The 21,905-nt window shown below is 41.6% G+C and overlaps 1 protein-coding gene and 1 long non-coding RNA gene across 3 annotated transcripts; one reads left to right on the top strand and one right to left on the bottom strand.

Annotated features, from left to right (window-relative positions):
* Positions 1-11,863: 11,863 nt before the first annotated feature.
* LOC130381225 (uncharacterized) lies at positions 11,864-13,654 on the top strand. Its single transcript, XR_008895352.1, has 3 exons — positions 11,864-12,316; positions 12,508-12,761; positions 12,847-13,654. It is a non-coding gene; the product is annotated as an uncharacterized LOC130381225 (long non-coding RNA).
* Positions 13,655-16,351: 2,697 nt separating this feature from the next.
* Positions 16,352-20,231, bottom strand: LOC130381217 (uncharacterized). Of its 2 annotated transcripts, none has more exons than XM_056588694.1 (6): positions 19,940-20,231; positions 19,714-19,759; positions 18,761-18,852; positions 18,446-18,556; positions 17,793-18,066; positions 16,352-17,650 (listed from the first exon to the last, which is right to left on the bottom strand). In XM_056588694.1, exons 1-6 carry the CDS (start codon positions 20,197-20,199, stop codon positions 17,426-17,428), a joined length of 1,008 nt encoding a protein of 335 aa, XP_056444669.1. In that variant the 5' UTR covers positions 20,200-20,231; the 3' UTR covers positions 16,352-17,425. The 2 variants fall into 2 exon arrangements, with proteins under 2 accessions (XP_056444669.1, XP_056444670.1); XM_056588695.1 differs by having other exon boundaries at positions 19,993-20,231.
* Positions 20,232-21,905: the final 1,674 nt, after the last annotated feature.

Below are 21,905 nucleotides of genomic sequence, written 5' to 3'. Positions count from 1 at the left end.
ACCTCCATCAACCCCCAACCCCGCCTCATCCCTATCCCAATTTCCACTTCTATCTGACCCTCTAACCACTACCTCTTCCACATCTCACCCTCCCACCACTCTGATGGCTTCTACCTCTACCTCTTCCCTTCTTCCACCCCACCCTCCCCCCGCGACACGAGTGGCTTCTGCTACCTCTTCCTCACTATCCGACCCTTCCACCACTCAGATGACTTCTGCCTCTACCTCTTCTCTTCTTCATCCCCACCCTCCCACCACCCTCCCAGTTACCCCATCATCTCATACCCCGACATCATCAGCCTCCCGTGGGGGTAAAAGAAAGAGGAAAAGCGTCAGGCCAAATACAGATCCATGCGAGACTGCCCTCCTCGATAGGCTGGAAATTCATCAGGATAGAGAGAAGGAGATGGAGAAGGCGAGAGAAAGGGAGATTTGTTTTAGCCTATTTTAATTAATTACGTTCACGTTCTTCATGTTCTGTGTGTTCAATTCAGTTCAGTTCAGTGTTCAGTTCAATTCAATTCAATTCAATTTTATTTGTATAACCCTTAATCACCATTACAGTCTCAAAGGGCTTAACAGGCCAAATATTTGTGACACCCCCCTTTACCCATGCCCCCACACGGGCAAGAAAAAACTCCCTTGAATCAGCAAGGAAGAAATCTTGAGAAGAAATGCAGTGTAGGGGATCCCTTCTTCCAGGGATGGTCAGGAGTGCAATGGGTGCAATAGCCACCCTTCCTCTTCTGACCACCATTGTACACTGTATTGTATTGTAGTATTGTATTGTATTGTAGCACTTAACTGTGTAGCAACTGTAGCAGCTGCTATCATGTCTGTAATACGGGGAATTGATTAACCTAGCGATTGTGGTACTTGCACTTGGTTCTATGAACATCCTTTCTGTACCGACAGCGATATATTGATGCACTTCTTATGACAAATGTACTTATTGTAAGTCGCTTTGGATAAAAGCGTCTGCTAAATGCCCTAAATGTAAATGTGCCACAATTGACATACAGGTAAATACATGCACATCATATTAAAATGGTGATAATTTCTGTGGACATTATGCGCTATAGCTTTGACAAGCTATTTTGAAAAGCCGTTGCTTTTGATCTGATGCTGTATATGTACCCCGATTTCTGATGGCAATGATTTGATTTATTTTCCAAAGGAAAATAAAGGAAAGAAAATTCAACAGTTCCGCCTCCGTCTCCCTGATGCTTGACCATCGTTACACTGGGCGTACTAGTGTACGCGTTATGGGCGTACACTTAAATAATTCATTCATCTGTCAAGGCAGTAGCTCGTTGTGTAAACATTTTATATGGATATGAATTAATGAGTTTGCCGTAAACCAAATTAGTTAACTTGTGTAATGTGATAACTAATAAATTAAAAGTCATGCTTCCAAGTGAACAATACGTTTATTGGTCAGTGCCCAATCGTAGCACATTGTACTGGTGGGGAAACACGCCAGCATCTGACAGAAAATAATCTTCCAGCTGCTCCCTGACAAGGGCCGCTCTCTGAGATGGTCTGGCTCTGCCGACCGAACACCGTGGTCCGTCGACCATATTCCGGTCCCCCTCAACATGCTGCCTCCACTCTCCGGACCTCTCCGTTGTCAGCGGTCGTATCCACAAAGGAGGCGGGCATGTATCTGGCTCGTTCGGTGGATGCCAGGAAGTGGAGAGCCACGCACGCCTTCACAATCTTCACAGCCTTTTCAGGTTGGCAGTCAATTGGACGGCCAAAGATTCGGAAGTGCGCAGCCAATATGCCAAAGGCATTCTCCACTACGCGTCTCGCCCTGGCCTGTCGGTAGTTGTAGATGCGCTTCCTATCCTGCAGGTTAGTACCTAATGAGAAGACAAATAAGTGTCATGCAGGAACACAGAACAGATGACAGAACAGATGACTTGGCTGACTCCAACTTTACACAGCTTTTGAATAGTAATGGTCAAGTGTGCCATTGCGCGCACTGTGTGCCTGCCTGGGTAGGCTATGCATTTTTTTTCGTTAGACTAATTCATGTATAATTAATTCAATCATGTATAATTAATTAATGTAATTAAAACAATAAATAGCTATTCAATATTTTTATTCTCACCTGGATAGGGACGCATCAGGTTCACCTGTAGGGGAAAGGCCTCATCCCCCAGAAAAAAATAAGGACTGAGCGTTGTGGTGCCTGGTAGGACAGCAGGGGCGGGTAGATTGAGGTTGCCCTCTGCCAGTCTGGATCCGAAGGCACTGCGACCCAAGACACCTCCATCGCTCTCACGCCCGTATGCGCCAACATCTACATAAATGAATCTATAGTTGGCATCAGCAGCAGCCATAAGGGCAATTGAAAAAAAACCTTTGTAGTTATAGTAGTCACTTCCCGATCGTGCTGGAGCTCTGAGTCTGACATGCTTCCCGTCAATCGCCCCGACACACAGGGGAAACTGCCACTGCCTCCAAAATTCCTCCGCTATGTCCTGCCACTGACCGCGGGAAGGAAAGGCCATGAACTCCCCCTGAAGGGCGTCCCAGATGGCAGAACACATCTCCTCCACGATGCCCGACACAGTGCTGGTGCCCATCTTGTAGCTTGCCGAAAGAGCTTGCAGGCCGATGCCGGTTGCCAGGTACCTCAAGGTAACCGCAAGCCTTTGGGAAGCCCCGATCGGGTTCCGGTGGTTTTGGTGAGAGTCGGGAAGATAACGGATGACTCGCGAAAGGAGATCATCGAACTTTGGCGCCGACATACGGAAATATTGGAAATGCCTCTCCTCGTCCAGTCTTCGCATTGGAAGCACCAGAGAAACAAATTCCCCATCCCGATCTCGTGTGGTATTCAAAGGGCGCACATACCACCGCCTATCTCTGCGCTTCCTGCGTTGTCGTTGCCGGTGTAAAAGGAGCAATAAAATGCACTCTTCTTCCGTAGACATTTTGATCGGAATGGCACTCGGAATGTCACCCGCAATATAAGCCGCGAAAACACTGGCGATTCTGCTGCCGCCCGTGGCGTAAGTGGTGTATTGCATGTAATGCAATACACCACTACGCCCGCGACGTTCGCGTATGCTGTGTGACTATGAAAGGAAGCGCGACGCTCGCGTCACTCACGTCGTTTACGCGCGCCGCTCGCGTCGACTATGTAAGGGCCCTTAAGGTACGAACACACCAAACGCGTACCCCGCGTATGGACGTGTATAAAATCGGCAATTTTTCCATAGGGAACCATTGGTTTACGCGCGTATGAGCTGCGTACATGCGTTACATGCGCTAAAGCAACATTTTACCCGCGTTAGCGGCGTATGAGCTGCGTATATATACGCGCGTACATATACGCGCGTACATATACGCGCGTACATATACGCGCGTACGCGAGGAGTTCAAAAAATTGAACTTTTTACGCTCATACGCGTGATGCTTAGCCGCGATAGCCAATCAGCGTGGAGCTTGACCCGACGTCACTGGCAGAGAGTAGTGACGCTTGCACAGAAGCATACGGCCGACATCTTTCTTTATTCTGGGTGGAAATAGTAACATAGTTACGCCATTAAATGCGTTTATGGAAAAAAAATTAGCGAGAAATGTGCATTTTACTTTTGTTCTGAAGGTTTGCATATTTTTCATATTGTTGTAATTGCATATAAGGACAATTATAGTTCATACTTATAGTTCATGTTAATGGGGTATTGTATTACTCATTTATTTGTTTGCCCTTTTATTATGTCAGTTTGGTGTTATTAGTTTGTAATGAGACCTATCTGCGCGGAGTGATTTGGTCCACTGGGGATACGGTCACTCGCGCAGTTAATTAATTCAGTCTCGCGTAGTCGGCCACTAGCGAAGGTTTTCGTATTACAACCGGCCGTTGGAAACCGCACGGTGCGGACGTAAGTCGAGAAATATAACGAATTAGAATATTCGTGAGTTTCGTGAGTTGTATCGGCAGACAGAGGTGCGTTTGCCGTCCGAGGCGGGCTAGCGTTTCTCGTGGAGGAGCGCTATCCAGGAGCACGTGCTCGCGGCCTAGTCGCCAGATGGGAACCAGGAAGAGGCTGGTTTCCCTCGTTCCAGACGAGGTTCGTGAGGCGGGTTCAAGCCCCTTACCAGGCAGCACTGCCGATCTTCACCCCAACACCAATGGAGGTGTCCCCCCTCTCCAACGCCCCCCTTTGTATCCGGCAGTTTCGACTCACCCCCTTCCCCCTCCCCACTCCAAGTGCACCAACGACCCAGCGGCGCCGCACTACGAGCACGAGGACATTCGTTAGGCCCACCGAGGGGCCTCAGGTCGGATTGTCTGCGTGTGTGCGGGCTGTGTGATTGGGTTAAAGGGAGGGTACAGCATTGGGGAGGTATAGTGTGAGTGTGTATTGAAGTGTTTAGATGGCAATGTGTTTAATGTGTATCTCTAGGTCAGTTTATTGTCTGTATTAAATTGTTAAACGTAGCTTTGGTCTCCTCTCACTCTTAACTAAATACGTACAGGTTTATTATATTAATTGTTTATAGATTCCTTTATTCAGATTACATCCCTTTGGTAATTATACAGTCCTTTATAGGCTCCGGTACTTCCTTCAGTACAACTTTCATAATGTTCGCTCGGTGAATGTGAAGGATGTTTGGTTTGATAGTTATGACGAAGAGTGAACGCTCCGTTCACTTGCATGGACAGAGTCTCTGGTTGCTAAGCAACCTCGACGTCTTGGCGGACTATTTCTCTGCTGATCAACACTACGAATGCTGGAAACACACCAGACACACCATGTGAAGTTATTTAACCCGATTATTGTTATTTATATCCGAGATTATTTAATCCAGTGGTTTTCAAACTGTGGGGCGCGCCCCCCCTGGGGGGCGCCAGAGTTCTTCAGGGGGGGCGCGACGTGAGAAAATAAACCCGAAGAAAAACCTGAAAGACGATGATTCAAATCATCAGTCGTACTTCAACTGTAGAAGTAACATAACTAAATCAATTTTCAACCGTTTATCTTCGTGCAAACCATTTAACAAATCTACACACTTGTATCTTCAATAATATCGAAACAGAATTTCGATATCATTTAAAATGTCTTCAGAATCACAGTTTTAGTTTCATACTGCTTCGTTTTCAGCTGTTTTCATTGAAGACGTCAGCCCATTCTGATACACCTACTTCTAGACATCGTAACTCATTCCTTTTTCAACCGTTTACCATCGTTCAAACCATTAAACAAATCTACACACTTGTATCTTCAATACTATCTAAACGGAATTTTGATAGCATTTATACTTTTTTCAGAATCACAGTTTTAGTTTCAAACCGGCGTCGTTTTCAGTTGGTTATAATAATTGAGGTCACCATAGCAACGCCGGTAAACAAACCCCGCCGAATAATCGAATCTCTGGACTGAAAAGGCAGATCTGATTCGACTCAGAAAATTCAGAGTCGGGGACCCTGAATGAATCTGTAAACTGGCAGTTTACACAGATTAAGATTTTCAAATGTATTTAAAAAAGGTTAAGCTAAAACATGCTTAGATAAAGTCGTGACATTTTGTTGTTTAAAAACACAAAAAGATGTAATGTTTCAGAAATGTTTAAAAAATATGTTAAATTTGTTTCAAATGTTTCAAAAATATGTTCCAAATGTTTTAAAATTATGATCGGAGATGTTTGAAATGTGTAAAATAATTAAAATAGCTTTCAAAACACAGGTATTTAGAAAAAAAAATGGGGGGGGGGGGGGGGCTCAGCTGAATTTTTTTCTCTGAGGGGGGGCTCACTCTCTCACACTTTGAAAACCCCTGATTTAATCTAACCCGATCCAAGCTCTATCATGCACCCAAACACGGCGGCGTTTGGGTTTCCTTCCTCGCACTCCTAAATCCAGCGCAGCCACAGGCGCGTAGCTGCGTACGTAGGACACAAAATGGTCAAGCAACATTTTAGCTGCGTTACGCGCGTAAATCTTACGCGGGTACGCGTTTGGTGTGTTCGTACCTTTACAGTTCTTCCTCATGCCTGGCCCCACGGATCGATCTCCTCGACAACAAGAAGAAGTGCAACTCCTTGAGGCGGGCATGGGAAAGAGAACAGTAACTGTTTTGGAAAATGCTTCGCATGATGAGGTAATCTACATTTCATGTGCAGTTGTTGATGGTTTATAGTTGTTTAACTCTTTGATTCAGCACATCACTCATGTTCAACATGTTTACAGAAAGTTATCATTCATCAGTGTGTATGCTCACATCATTATCTTTATCGTTAATTGTCATTGTCGTTGTGGACAGCCCTTCACATCACTCTTTATGTAAAACCTTTATTTAGATTGTCAGTCAACTTGAGGAGAAATACTCCAAGTTGAAGAACTTGTCTGGAGGCTGGCTTTGCTACAAAGCATCAGGTATATTCAGTTTAGGCTTTACCTGCTTGAACTTTCATGCATTGTGTAGTGGCTCTAGCTCCCTTGTTGTGATCAGTAAATATCTCTAAACATATTCAGCCACTTAACCACTCTATGACAGAAAGAACAAGGTCTACGTGTGTTTACTGTGTTGAAATGACGGTAGAAAAACAGTGTATTCGCTCCGTCTTTACCAGTGTTGGGCAACTTACTTCCAAAATGTAATATATTTCATATTACTAGTTACTTGCATTTGAAAGTAATACGTTTCTTTAAAATATTACCTTCTGTGTAGAGTAATAAGTAACTTATTACTTATTACTTTCACCAAAATAAACATTCAGGACAAGGCGGAGGGGGGGGGGCAAACATTAAAGTCTAATGAGGTCTATATTGCATCTGCATGTAGTGTGTACCATGAATAGCTGAATTACAATAATGTTCTGATACAGAATAATTAAACAACCAAAACCTTTACACGACATGACACAAACTCTTTTTCTATGCCTCATTTATTAGCTCCTTAGTTAAAGTGCAGCCACACAAACATTTAACAAAAAAAGTTGCATTTCCATGAAATCAAACATGTTAATAGTTCATACTATTTCAATAATAAAATAAAAGTGCACTTCAAGAATGACGTCTAACAGTCACCAGACAGGGCATGTTTTGTAATCAAGTATTATATATCCTGCCCTGAAATAGCAGTAAATAGCAGTAATAAAAAAGAGCATGAGAACAGCATAAATAATGAAACACATTCAACATTTCAGTCCCACAGAGACTTTACAAGGAACTTATGCTTAGAGCCTATTAATGTTTTGGTTAGGACCAAACAACAAAGTCTTAATAGACAAAATATACAGCCAAACAAGGGCTGGAGTCTGTGTGGCTCGGATTGTAACCTATTTGTAACCAAGCCCCCAGGAACACTAGCCTGGCTCCGCCCGCCTAAGTACTTCCGCTCAATTTGAATTTCCCTTCGGTACTAGGTCTGGACCTGCTGTATGTAATTTGGTTTTCTTGTGCCGCCACAGCGGCCACCAATCAGCGAACAGAGGGTGTGTCTGAGAACAATGACGATGAAGTCGTACGCCAGTTTGAGTTGTTGTTGTAGGTCGGTAGTTGATTTACAATGTGCAATTTTTCCCTGATAAATTAAATTCGACGAACAAAACCTGCAGCTGTCGTTGACGGACATTTTTGTGCAAGGTGTTTGGTTTGTGTACAACCTGCGCGTGATTCCCGGCGCATGACATACGTCACAACCAAACGTTAGCGATTGGTTATGGCAGATCCAGAGTGGCACTGGGCAGATCCAATCATTTTAGACTTCAACAGACACCCGCCTTCAACTGAGTTAACGTTTGTCATAGGGCTGTCACTTTTTATTCGAAGTTCGAATATTCGTTCGAAGGTGGGGTGAAAAGTTCGAATTCGAAGTGTAATTCTCCATTCGAACTGTAAAAATGCGCTATAAAGAAGAGAGCGGCGAGTGGCTTTTCCTCAATAAAGCGGCCCTCCTGGATCCCCGCTTCTCCCGGTTAGTCCACCTTTCCCCTGCACAGAAACATCTCGTGACTGAAAGCCTCTCACACGAGCTCATTGAAACGGAGACCTACACTGATCGCACACGACAGGGAGAAAAGTCCGCTGCTGCGCTGGGCGTGATGGGCAGCCTGTTTGGGGACTTATACAGCACGGGTGACAGAAGCAGCTGCAGCGGTAACGGAGAGCTGCGAGACTACATGTAATTTTCTTTCCGTAAGGAATAAAAAGAGCAGCATGCCGTGTTGGAGGTCGGCCTCACAGATTGTTCGTTTATATAGGCTGTGTGTGCCATGGACGACATGCGCTCCGCATATCGCGCTCCGAGCAGTTATTGTTAATGCGTAAAAGACAGCCGCACTTGTGTGTCGGAGCTTCCTCTTGTTGTGTTTACAAATGTGTTATCAAAGATGTGTTTTTATCCTGTGCTGTTATGAATTCAGTAGGTATACGTGATTTCCACAAGAAATAAAAAGAAACACGACAACAGTCGTTGTCGTGTTTCTTTTTTTTTTTTTTTTTAATAGTTCTATGGGCGGGGGCGGGGGTCGAATGTATTCGAATGTATTCGAATTAATTATGGACATTCGAAATTCGTTCGAATTTCATTTTTGGAAAAAGTGACAGCCCTAGTTTGTCAATTGATTAGGTCCAGACTCTGGCCGTTTCTCAATTCGCGTACTTGTGCGTGCTCGTGTGCTCGTGGACTCGTGAAACGTCATCAGTCGTTGCCCGAGCACTGTTCCAATTCGAAGCACGCATCAAGCGAGTACTGTCGTAAAACCCGGAAGTGTTCTGGATGCGTGCTCGATATCGCCGTTTCACCGAGCATGCATCGGAGGTGGCTCGTGTGTGCTTGCTCCCGCTATAAATCCCAGGATGCATTTCGCACTCGCAGCAGTACGAGGGCGGACAATATGGAGAAGACGCACAAGTTACAACTGTAGCTTAAGTTACTCTTAACTTATATATATATTTATATAATATATAATATATAGGCCTAATATAATAATAATAATATATAAATATATATATGTAAGGTCGTGTGTGTGTGTATAGCTTATAGGCCTACACATGACAGGACACTCATATCTTTTCAATTGTTATTCATTCAGAATATTTACATACTATTTGAAAATGAAAGAGGCTGGGATTTTGTTTTATATCATTTGTTTATATTGTTCAGTAGTATATGCCTAAAGGTGCGGCCACACCAGACGCGTATCTCGCGTACTTTTTACGTGAGATACGCGCGTAAAATGTTGCTTGACCATTTTGTGTCAAAAATTAGCATATTATATGGAAAGAGAGATGTTGCCTTTTTGATATCTAGAAGAGGCTCTTTGTATGTCTGTCTGGAAATAATTTCACAAAACGCTGCACAAACTTCATTGTGCACACTGCCAGGTGGCAAATGAAGTGTACCCCTGAAACATTTAATTTATTCATTAACTTTTAAATCTTAGATGTTTTACTGTAAGTCAGTGGTGGTCAGATTGTGCTGAATCTTTGCCCAAATATGGAGAAGACCAATGTCATGTTACTGACATTTGGGATGCATGAATTTGTAAAAAATAGTATCTCGATATCTTAGGCGATTTTGCTGATATAGATCATTTATATTTTGCATCCCTCAAAAATGTGTTTTAAAACAGCCTTGGTACTGCTACGGTCGCCCCTTTGTTCCCATACATACCGGTGTACAAAGTCTAGGCTTTGTTTTCGTACAGGTAGCCGATCGTGAGGAGAAATTCACTGATTTTGACAACAAGCATTCACCAGAATCACTGACTCCACCTTTAATCATCGTCAGAGTACTTCCTACTTAAATTTATTTTTATTTCGGAATTCACAGAACAGTGATGAGCCAGAAATGAGCAGTATTGAAGAGGTCCAGGACAATACTACAGTTGAGTTTTTCACTCTCAATTCATCAACTTTTATAAACAAACTTTTAAAAACTTGTCTCTTTCCAATGTCTTCCGAGATGTAATTACAATGTTAATATTTACTTTAAAATAACATTTAATTTTAATAAATAAGGTATATATCTTCAAAACCTGTACATTTCTCTTTTCACTCAGGAAATATGTCCAATATGTGGACAAAACTTTCCCAAAGAGGACATACAATTCCATGCAAGCTTTTGTGGAGATGGGTACTAAATAAATTAAAGTCTTATATTTCATTAATTCAATGTTTTTTACAGTTGTAATTATGGTACAGCTGATAGTCTCATGGTTTGTTTAATTGTTTAGAATTTCAGCAAACAGCAGTCGGATTCATGATGATGTTGCTGGCGAAGGGACTTCTGGGACAAATAATCTCTGGCAACAAGGGTCCAGGCATACTAGGGCTGTCAACGAATATTCGAAGTTCGAATATTCGTTCGAAATGTATCCAAAAACGCGAATTCGAACGTGAAAATTAATATTCGAATGTGAAAAAACACTCCCGCGGTACAAGCGCCTCTATCTGCTTTGTGAATGAGCCTCTATCTGTTCGCGATGTCCCTCATAATATTCGAATGTGAAAAAACACTCCCGCGGTACAAGTGTAACAGACTAGTATTGTGAAGAGCGAATGTATTTTATCCCCTCGGGGTTTCCGTACTTGGATATAGGTATTCCAGCTCTCACGCTGTGACTGGGTGACTTCTGATAGGTACTAAGTAAACGAGACTATTTTCCCTTCCACGCTTGTGTCATTCTTGTCATATAAATATCTAAGTGCCAACGCTCGGTTACACAAGCGCCTATCTGCTTTGTGAGTGAGCCTCTGTCTGTTCGCGATGTCCCTCTTAATATTCGAATGTGAAAAAACACTCCCGCGGTACAAGCGCCTAACTGCTTTGTGAATGAGCCTCCGTCTGTTCGCGATGTCCCTCGTTTTAAAGTAAGGAAATGCCCAGCAGGAAGCCGCCGCCCTATATATAGGATATATATATATCCCACTAATTTGAACCATGGTTTTGTCGCATTATTGACATATTGACGGCAACTGCGTAAAATAGGCAACCAGATATTCGAATAGTTCGAATTCGTGATTTTTTTCCAAACGAACATTCGAATGTCATTTTTGAGCAATTTTGACAGCCCTAAGGCATACAGTGCCACAAAGCACCACTTCCACTGTTACAGTCAATCCTGACGAACCAGGTGCAAGACATAACCCACAAACCCAATGATATAGAAAAACTATAAAATTCAAGGTCAAACTTTTGAATGTTGCCCGCCTAGCAGGGCATTTGCAGCACCCCCTGTCGGCCTGGCTCAAAATAATTCAGCGAAGCCACTTCTTCGAACAGTTATGTGAATGTAGCAGCTTAGCGTGCCATTGTAAGGACGTATTGGTCAATGGTGGCCATGTTTCTCATCTCGTTAATATTGTATACACGTGTATGTCAGTCCCTTAAGGCTGAATACCAAATCTGATAGTTTGGAAATCCATAAAATAGCACTGACTGCTTAAAAAACGAAATGTTTTTACTGTTGAATTAAAAATAATTCCCTTATTTTAACTTTACATTTTTAATATCACTCTGAAATGTTTTTGACTTATCTTTTTTACGTTATTGTATTGTGTTTTTCATAGAATGGAAGGAAACACTCAATGCTGAACGTGCAGCAACACTGTTTCGAAGATGTTTGTTGAGAGAGCAAGAGCTGGAGACACCTATTCGCTTCTCAATGGACCTAGCATCAGATGTTGGAGACAGAGAAAAGGCAGTTCTCGCTTTCTACAAGATCAAGAGAACAAAATGGGCTGCTCCACTTCACTGTGTGCTCGAAGGTCACAATATTTATTCATAAATATTATATACAAGGTTGAATTTGTAAAGAACTTTGCAACCACATTTGCCATTTCCATTACATCCATGAATGAATGAATAAGGGTTACTGCTTCCACAAGAAATGTGTTGAATATAATTTCAATGTAACCTTGATTTAGCAATACTTTTTAATATATATTGAAATTAATGCGTAGGTGCCACGACTTGAGTTGGGAAGGTCTAGTGCTCGTGGCCAGACCCTACATTGTTCTAGATGTTGGTCTGGATTTACAGACTAGGTGCCTGCTTGAGGTGCAAGTTAAAAGATGGGTGCTTTGCATCAACGACATGTCTTAGTTTTCATATTTAAGTTTTATCACTCAAGTCTCAACCTTAAAAGATGTAGGCCAATTGCTGAAGGGGAAACCTTTAAAATTACTTTCCCCATAGATTGCGACTGTTTCCACATACTAGACAGAAAATCAGCCATATAATTTTTGTGTTTTAACAATTATTCTTGGGTTTTATAGGTGATGGCGTAAGTCGCTATTTCCTCAGCTTTGCCATGAACGCTTTACGGTCCGGATTCAGAATACATTTTGGTATGTTTTAGTTAAGTTTTGCATTCAAATATAACATTCTATCTATGTCAATCTATCAGTCCACGGTATGCAGCAGTGTGACTGTCTGTTCAAAATATGTGATACTTAATAAGCTTCAATAGTTTAGTTTCATAAAAGCTCTCTGGTAAAAATACTCTTATGCTAACTATTATTTAATCTTTATCATGCAGGTAATGCTGATGTGACAATGCTCTTTGAGGGGCAAAAGGATCACCTCATCCCCTGCGCATCACAGCCACTATTGGACTCTGACCTATTTATGATGGCAGGCAGAATGGTGGGGCATTCCTTCATTCACGGTGGCCCAGGTTTGGCAGGCATCAGTCCTGCTGTAGTCCATATGCTCCTAGGGGGGCAATTGGAGACAGCAACATTGGTCCTGGAGGATTGCCCTGATCTTGATCAGAGGAACACTATCCACTTGGTAATGTCTGTTTCTGTAGCTTTTTTTGGTATGCGTGTGCGGTAAAATGAAGGACTGATGTGGAGGACTTTTTTCTCCACTACAGCTGGAAGGCATTAATGAGCTATCTGAGGACCAGAAGGCTGATGTCAATAGCCTGACAGACATGTGGGAGCTGCCACGACTGACTGATAAGAACAGAAGATATCTTCATCAGCAGCTTTTGCAGCATGCGGTAATGGAAGACTTTGTTGAAATTGATACAATTTAACATACAGTAACTCAATACTTGGCTGTTTCTGAATCTGTCTTTTTATATGAATTTATTTAAAAAAAGGATAAATATGCTAAATATTTTGATAAAAAAATTATCACAGAGAAAAAAGTTACATTTCATTCAATTCATATCTTACCTTTGTGCAAATATTCAGTGCACCAATCAATGGACTGCTGTGTCTAGCTCAAACTTTTTGGGACGTCTAGGTACCCCCATTGAAAGGGTGACGTAAGCCTTAGGTTCCCACTGAGCGTATTGGTGCTGATTGCATGTATTTATTTTGAAAAGGCACTGCAGTCCGTGAATTGTAACTTTGGGAACAGACAGGAGCCCAGGACAGCATTCTAAAACCACTGATTGGGCATGGTCCTTGGTATTTGCCATCCACAATAGAGAAGATAATCCAACACTAATTTAAGTCATGCTCTCACCCTGTATTTCCTTGTGGATACAAGGACACATTTCCAGAGGCGAAAGTGAGTTCTTGTCAGTGGTGGGGAATTAAAGGAATATTTTTGAGACCCAAATTACAGAACAAACACAGGCCATTATATGATTCCTGACATCTGTTTTAATTACATTCGACTAATGGTTTCAAAGGAGCTCAGAAGCCCAACAACATGCCACATTAGCTACAACCCACATTATTGACTTTTCTTCACATTCTCAGTTACTGTTATGTCATGTGAAATGTATGTTTTTTGTGTGTATGTGTGTTTACGATTGTTGCAGATTCTGGGAAGAACTTCTTCTCAGATAAAACAAATGAGAAAGGGTCTTAAAGAAACTGAAGTGTGGCCGATATTATCAGAAAGAAAAGATGTGGCTGAAGCTGTCTTCCCATCTGGGAAAGAAGTGATCTGCAGCCCCCAGGTACAATACCAAACAATATACTTTACTGTCCCCATGGGGAAACTTGTCTTTGACTCAAATGCTGCACACAAATGGCTTCCTCCATAGGAGTACAAAATAAAATGTAAACTAAGCAGCATATACTTTCAAATCACAAGCACAAATTACACATATTGTAGAACTAGTGATAAGAATGCCAGAAATTTGAATTTTTAACTGATGCAGGTACAAATCAATAAAGGTTAAGTTTACAATGGGTACTCTATCTACGTATATACCGGTACTCTCCATGGAGAATATGAGTTGCTATACTCCTATGTGGAACTACTCTATCAAAAACATTTTTTTATTGAACTGATTTATGTTACTGTATATTGCTTTCTTATTCCTGAGATTTACTGTTCTGATTAAATCAGATTATCCTTTATTGCCAATGTACATTAATATACAAAAAAAAGTGTGCACAGACGTACTCAGCAGATAATAAAGATTTGGAGGAAGTATCTAACTAACAAGTTGTGACAACTAGGTCATGATTGATTACATCATCTGGCCGACTGAGTCAGTCGATGAAGAAGACGAGGACTATCCTCTTCAGACAAGAGCCAAGGTTGGGATGTTCCTTCAGCAGTTCATTGAAACTGGTATGCCATTCCCATATACCTCTCATTATGAAGACGTCAAAGAATGATGACAGTATTTTTAGAATAGCCCACAGCTTAAGGCTACAATTTTGTTTGTATGACCTACCATTTCACAGCAGTAAAAATATATGTTCCTGTCTTTGTTCCTTAATTATTTATACTAATTAAAACTATTTTTTTGTAGCTCCAGCAGTGTCTCGCTTAAACCTACTCCGGTTTTGAACTGGGTGGGAAGTGTTATCTGGGATGCTGAAAGTGGAGGTTGTGCGTGGGCAGTTCCCCAAATCCTCCACCTGTTACTTGTGCCTCCGCATCCCTGGCCACCTCTCAACTTATGACGATTTCAAAGAAGCTCTTGAGGCATCCATCGGGACGTGGGATACGGGATTTGGACTTGTATAATGCTGCTGGTCCTTGCAGAATGTTCTTGTTAAATGATGATGAGTTCGAGCATCTTTACACTGTTATTGGATTGATGAGGTTCAGGCACGTGCACAGACATTTTGGGGGGCAGGTGCTCAAAAAAATAAAAAGGGCACCCATCGCCAAAATTATTTATGAAATTAAAAATAATAATAATAAATAAAAAAAACACAGAAGGAGGTTTTCAACTTATATATTTATTTGTGTTAACAAACTAGATCAAATGATCAAATTGAATAAATAAATGGATAACAGGCATAAACAGACAAAACAAGGCCATATCGTATAAGCAAATAGTATGTTAAATAATCAAACAATATTCTAACTTAAAACTTATCAAAACTCTGCTCTGGATAAATAAAAGGATCTTCACAGGAGCATCCTCCTTGGTGCCATGTCTTGGAAGATTTGTATCACTTCACTGTGATTTATTTCAATGTCTTGCTCAATGGCAAGCAGGAGAAGGTCAGAGAGTCTTTCTTCCCCACAGAGACTCCTGAGCCTGTTCTTTATAATCTTCAGTTTTGAAAAGGATCTTTCCACTGAAGCTGTTGTCACTGGCAGTGTTGCATAGATCCTTACCATCTTCACAAATGTTGGAAAGATGAGCTGGCCAGAGTTCTCCTCCACAATGGCAAGGATTTCTTGCAGGTTCTTCGAGGGAAAGCTGGAGTGGAACACCTTTACCTCTGTCTTCAGCTGGTCCTCATTTTCCTCATATAAGTCACAAAGAACATGGACAGCTTCCTCTGCCTCTGGGTTTGTGGTGCTTGTCCAGTTGGCACACACTGTTAGAGAGTGGAAGGAGCGTATGATTGAGCCAGTTGGACTTCCAGTGATGCTCCTATGGAATCTCCTGTTGAGCTCTGCAGTCAAGGTATCAATAAATGTGTAGTACACATTCTTCCTGTAGTATGACTCCAAAGAGTCAATCTCATCACTCACTTGTGATGCAGTTGTGCTTTGGTTGAAACGCACTGGCACTTTCCGTTTCCTCTCCTGGCCAGGCACAACGGTAGGTAAAGGAATGTTGAGAGCCTCTGCCTTCTCTGACGCACCTTGAAATATCTCGGCAAACTTCTCCTCAGACCTCAATGCTTGTATTGTGTGAATAACACCATCAATTAGCTTGTAGGCTGTGGAGTGGTCCAGTCCTTCTTCTTGCAGAGCGTTTGATGCAAGAGCAGTGACTTCAAATGCTGGGGTGGTGATTTCCATGCAGAGGATGAATGCAAAGTTAATCGCATTACTGTACATTTTTGCATCCCCTAGGGCCAGGTCAGGTGGAATTCTTTCACAGATCTCATTGAGGAGCATCATAATAGCCTCCAGATTTTTCTGAAGGGCCTTCAGTGCTTGTTCCCGGCAAGCCCAACGGGTATCTGAAAGCCTCTTGAGCTCCACAATACGTCCCTTTGGATGCAGGGACTGCTGCAATCTGACTAAAGCAGCATGGCGCTTTGAGGAGCCACTGCAAAAGGCATACAGCTTCTCAACCAGGTTGAAGAAGGTCACAAAGTGCTTGTTTGACTTTGAGGCTTCCACCAGGACCAAGTTCAGGCAGTGTGCTTTGCAGTGCACATAGAGGGCCTTCTCATTCAGTGTGCGTATTCTGGCTTGAAGGCCATTGTACATGCCACTCATGTTGGCTGCTCCATCATAGCCCTGGCCATACATATTTTTCACCTCCAGACCATTCTTCTGTAGAAGGGAGACTACAGTTTTCTCCAGCTCCTGGAAAAAAAAAAATTGGGCTCAAGAAAAAAAAGGGCACTTTTTATCAACCAGGGCACAAGGGCTGGTGCTTGAGCACCACTTGGGGTCTATCTGTGCACGTGCCTGCTAATACATCTTCATGTTAGAATTGCAAAGCTCTTCAAGAGCTAGGTTGGAACAGTCGAGTTGGAGGCCTATTTGCTTTGTGTACAGACGGCAGCGCCTGTGTTTGTTGTATGGAAATGTGAATTTTATTCTAAATAAGCTTTCAGATTTTTTGTTATGTAGTGGTTCTCTCTGTTAGCATGCAGAGTATTGTGTGGTATGAATGATGCTGTGCCTAAACTTGCAGCATGTTTACTATTTGAATTCTTGCCAACTAAGTTCATTTTATGTGGAAGAGCGTATTTTTTTACTTTGCGAGAGACTATGACTGCCGATCTGAAGCTAATTTCTTTAAACTTAACTATTTCAGATTGTTTTGCTTTGAATCCACATTGTTCATTGTGAATAGCCAATTAGTGTTTTGGATCTTTTCTTGCGTTTCAATATGCTGTAAAAATAAAAAGCATTGCAGTGGTCTTTTTGAGTTCAGCATTTTATTCGACAATACAAGAATCCCTGCTGTTCTGTTTGAAAAAGTTGACGAATTCCAGCAAGTAATTGCACAATGGAGATCACCTCCCACTTATATCTGTAAATAATAGCAACAAAAAAAACGACCTGGTGTGATGCAGGCTTGAGTTCTCTGTGTTAATTGGACCCAGAACTACCTAATCAATGGGGTGTTGAAGCGTGTGTTTAACAAATTCTAACACCTGTATATAAAGGTCATAACCATTTGAATCTGAATCAATTAAAGGGTTGATTGCCGACTGAAGTACTGCCAGATCTTCAGCAGGCAGAGGCGGTTGAAATTCCGGGACCTGAACTCCTCCGACAGTGGCCTCTGGGGTCATCAGGGAACCCTCCCTGTCCAGTTCTCGATTTTGCAGGTCCTAAATATGATGACATTTTAGTGAAACATGTCACGTTACGCTTGGACCCCCAATAATATTTCAGGAATTATAGAAGTATGCTTGCCTTATGCTAGCCCTCAAGTACAGAATACAAAACACTTTAGCACAGCAATGAGGCTACCTCAAGATCTTCACTGTCCTGTGGAGTGTTGAGGTGTCCCATCTGCCACAGCTGCTCTGGGGTGTGTTTTCTCTCCGTTCTGAGGGGATGGTGATTCCAGCCAGCTACAAAGACCTGTAGTGCTGATCGAAGGCGAGGCAGGAAGACATAATGCACGCAGAAAAGGTGCATTATGTTTGCTATGTCCAAAACACCATCTTCCTCGAGCGTGTGAAGCACATCATAAAAGATGCAAGTCACAGCCATCCACACATCTCGCCACATCCATTCAATCCTGTAAAAGTACAGATGTCTATCAGGCCTGGGCATTGGCAAAACAACAAAGCTGATTTGTTTAATCAGGGCTGTACCATAGCATATCATATAGAAATGTCAATTAAACAACACTCATTAAGCAGCCATCAACCGTTACTCATCAAGATTAAATGTAGCCTATTTATAGTGGAATTGGGGCTGTGCCGTGCAAAAGAAACACTTTCATTCTTTTCTCTTACAGCTGTCTGCACTGACCAGGGCTCAAAATGTTTTTTTTTGTCTTACCGGAAAGGGTAGATGAAATTATATACACACACACACACGCACACACACACAGATCAAATTATGATAAACGCTAAAGCTATAAAACAATTTTCTTCCGAAGTATATCACATGACCTTTGATTGTGTACACTCTTTCCCGAGATAAAGCTAGCTCGACCGGTTCCACGTCTCTCGAACATGAAATGGGCAATGTCCACATTTTCAACGCCTTGATCTCCACGAACCCTGTAACATAGGAAAAATATAAAGAACCGTGAACTTCTGCAGCAGTAACACATAGCAGTGATTCAGAAGTAATGTGAATTGAATGGGCATTACGATTTTTCTCAAATACATTTTCTGGATATTAGGGATACAGCAGTAAGGAAAACTTTCAAAACAAAAAATGAATAAGACAGATGACATTTATTATTTATAAAAAATAATTACCTTGATGGAACACCATGTAAGCGAGTGGCCTCAAGGAAAAAGGAGAATGCTGTATTGGCACGGTTGTTGGTTGCTGCATCCAAGTACAGGACCTGTGTAAATTAACATTGATTAATAACTGAAAAGGCTTATGTACACAGCAATTACAATCAAAAACAACATTTGACGGTTAAATAGGGGAATAACAGATTATATAGTCATAATTAAGGATAATTTGATCTCAGACAGTCAAAGGTTTAGGTCTAATACAATAGCAACAGTCTTAACCTTAATTGTAATGTTAATAAGCATTAACAGGTTCTGCAGGGTGCCATAAGAAAAACGTTATTTTTAGGGCACAGACCACAGAGTGACAAATATGTTAGCCAACAATGAAAGGAGCATGACCATGGATGTATTCTCAGCAAAACTTGCAAAGTTTTAGTCACTACGTCCCGGGCAACATGACCAATCTGTATGAACAGGTGAGACAGCACAGAGAACAGTCTGATAAATGCGTGCAAGGGAAGGCACAGGCAAGTTTACATAACGGTAAGTTCCACACTGCTACTGTTTTTGCACGTTTGCACTGTTTTTGGAGGAATGCATTTGTTTAAGTTGAATAAACATTTTTATTTATTTTCCAAAGGAGTAGGCTAGTGTAAGCTAAGTAAGCTTTATTTTACATGTTGGTACAATAACAATTTCCCCCCACACAATTCTATGTTTTCACTTTAGAATACAAAAAACATATTGGTCTGTAATTTCCTTGAAAACCAAGCAAGTAGACTCATAATACAAGCCATTTGTTATATAGCAAATCACAATATTGTCCATCATATTGACACTATTTAACCAAATCCTGCAGCACTATTGCCACCTAATTAGTATGCAACAACTTTTTCTGGGGGAAAACGTGTGAAGCTTTAACCAACTGAAATGAATAATTGGATAATGTATGCATGAAGTACTACCTTTCTGGAAAATCCATCAACTCCACCAAATATTACCAGGTTGTACCTATGAATAAAAATAATACAATTAAAATATAATAAATGTTATACATTTAATTGTCATGCATGCCTTAATTTATTTACTGTTGTTTAGTACGCATCCATATTGACTCATATCACGCCCAGGAAAATAGATAACCTGATTTAATTTAGCTTAAAAGTCATGAAGACGGAACCTAAACCATACCTGATGAGTTTATGGTTTGTGTCAATGTGCACCAATGCAAGGGGACCTCGTACTGAGTATGATCTTCGTACAGTGCAGCCAAGCCTTGCAAGTCGGGACAGGATTCCAGCTGCATCGAGACGATGCATTGAGTCTGTAATCCTCTCCCATTGAACACGGCTACCCATTGCCATGAGCTGTCCCTTTACACTCCTGTACCCTGCATTGGGCATCTGTGTTTTAATAGCTCTGACCATATTATCGAGCTCTGCGTCAGTCATGGTGCTGTAGAATCCTCTCACGCTCAGCCCATACTCTGTTGCAGCTGATCTTTCTGGATTATCATTCTGGGTTTTCCCTTCAAACCCACAGCTGTGTCAAAATGTGATTCAGTTGGACTGTTCACAATTGCCGCATGGACCAGCTCCAACAAATAGTTTAACTGCTGCAAAATATCATTGTCTATGTGGATCTGATCAGCAAAAGATTGAAATAAAACTAATTCGTTGCAGCAGACAAACTCTAGGAAGTCCAAATCAAGAGGCTGCCTGGAAAGTGCTTGCTGGAGTCTTGACTGTAGCCGTGCAAGTAACTCCTCCTGAAGGACGTCCTGGAAATAAAAGAGCAAAGTAAAGTAATTAGAAATGCGTACTCAAAGTCATAAAAACAAATAAAGACTGAGTTCTACCCTTTCACACATGCAGCACAGATATTGTAAATGTGAAAAGTATCCAAACTGGTGCATCTAAAAATATTAGAATCTCATGTCCATTCAAAAAGTGAAAATATCAATTTTATATTCATTACAAAAAGTGAAAAACTTGGTAGGTCAGGCATTTCTTTTGTAGATGATGACTACACCTCATGGAATAAAAAATCCAGGATCTCAAAATATTCAAATACTACATAGAAAGTCAAAAATAATGAATAATACAGAAATGTCAACCTTATTCAAAATGATGTGCATTCTATATTCATTTTACCTATGAATATTGGATAGGCCTGCATAAAAAATATTTTAATTAAATTATAAATAAAAATAAAAGTATAATCTATTGTCTGTTGTCCACCTTGTAATGCCACTGTTTTGGGTAAGAGAGAACAATAAGAACAGACACTTCTAGTTTAAATGGGTTAAGGTACGAACACACCAAACGCGTACCCCGCGTATGGACGCGTATAAAATCGGCAATTCTTCCATAGGGAACCATTGGTTTACGCGCATATGAGCTGCGTACATGCGTTACATGCGGTAAAGCAAAATTGTACCCGCGTTAGCGGCGTATGAGCTGCGTATATATACGCGCGTACATATACGCGCGTACATATACGCGCGTACATATACGCGCGTACGCGAGGAGTTCAAAAAATTCAACTTTTTACGCTCATACGCGTGATGCTTAGCCGCGATAGCCAATCAGCGTGGAGCTTGACCCGACGTCACTGGCAGAGAGTAGTGACGCTTGCACAGAAGCATACGGCCGACATCTTTCTTTATTCTGGGTGGAAATAGTAACATAGTTATGCCATTAAATGCGTTTATGGAAACATTTTTAGCGAGAAATTTGCATTTTACTTTCATAATGTTCGCTCGGTGAATGTGAAGGATGTTTGGTTTGATAGTTATGACGAAGAGTGAACGCTCCGTTCACTTGCATGGACAGAGTCTCTGGTTGCTAAGCAACCTCAACGTCTTGGCGGACTATTTCTCTGCTGATCAACACTACGAATGCTGGAAACACACCAGACACACCATGTGAAGTTATTTAACCCGATTATTGTTATTTATATCCGAGATTATTTAATCTAACCCGATCCAAGCTCTATCATGCACCCAAACACGGCGGCGTTTGGGTTTCCTTCCTCGGACTCCTAAATCCAGCGCAGCCACAGGCGCGTAGCTGCGTACGTAGGACAATTTTTTTTTTTTTACACAAAATGGTCAAGCAACATTTTAGCTGCGTTACGCGTGTAAATCCTACGCGGG

Source organism: Gadus chalcogrammus, chromosome 4 (assembly GCF_026213295.1).
Source record: "Gadus chalcogrammus isolate NIFS_2021 chromosome 4, NIFS_Gcha_1.0, whole genome shotgun sequence".
Taxonomy (NCBI): domain Eukaryota; kingdom Metazoa; phylum Chordata; class Actinopteri; order Gadiformes; family Gadidae; genus Gadus; species Gadus chalcogrammus.
This window is presented reverse-complemented; position numbering and strand designations above follow the sequence as displayed.

Coding starts and splice junctions, on each gene's coding strand:
- LOC130381217 (XM_056588694.1), bottom strand. CDS start 20,199: ATGACTGACGCAGAGCTCGATAATATGGTCAGAGCTATTAAAACACAG. Junction 18,853..19,713: donor TTGATGGATTTTCCAGAAAG/GTAGTACTTCAT, acceptor TAATTTACACAG/GTCCTGTACTTGGATGCAGC. Junction 18,557..18,760: donor TTACATGGTGTTCCATCAAG/GTAATTATTTTT, acceptor CCTATGTTACAG/GGTTCGTGGAGATCAAGGCG.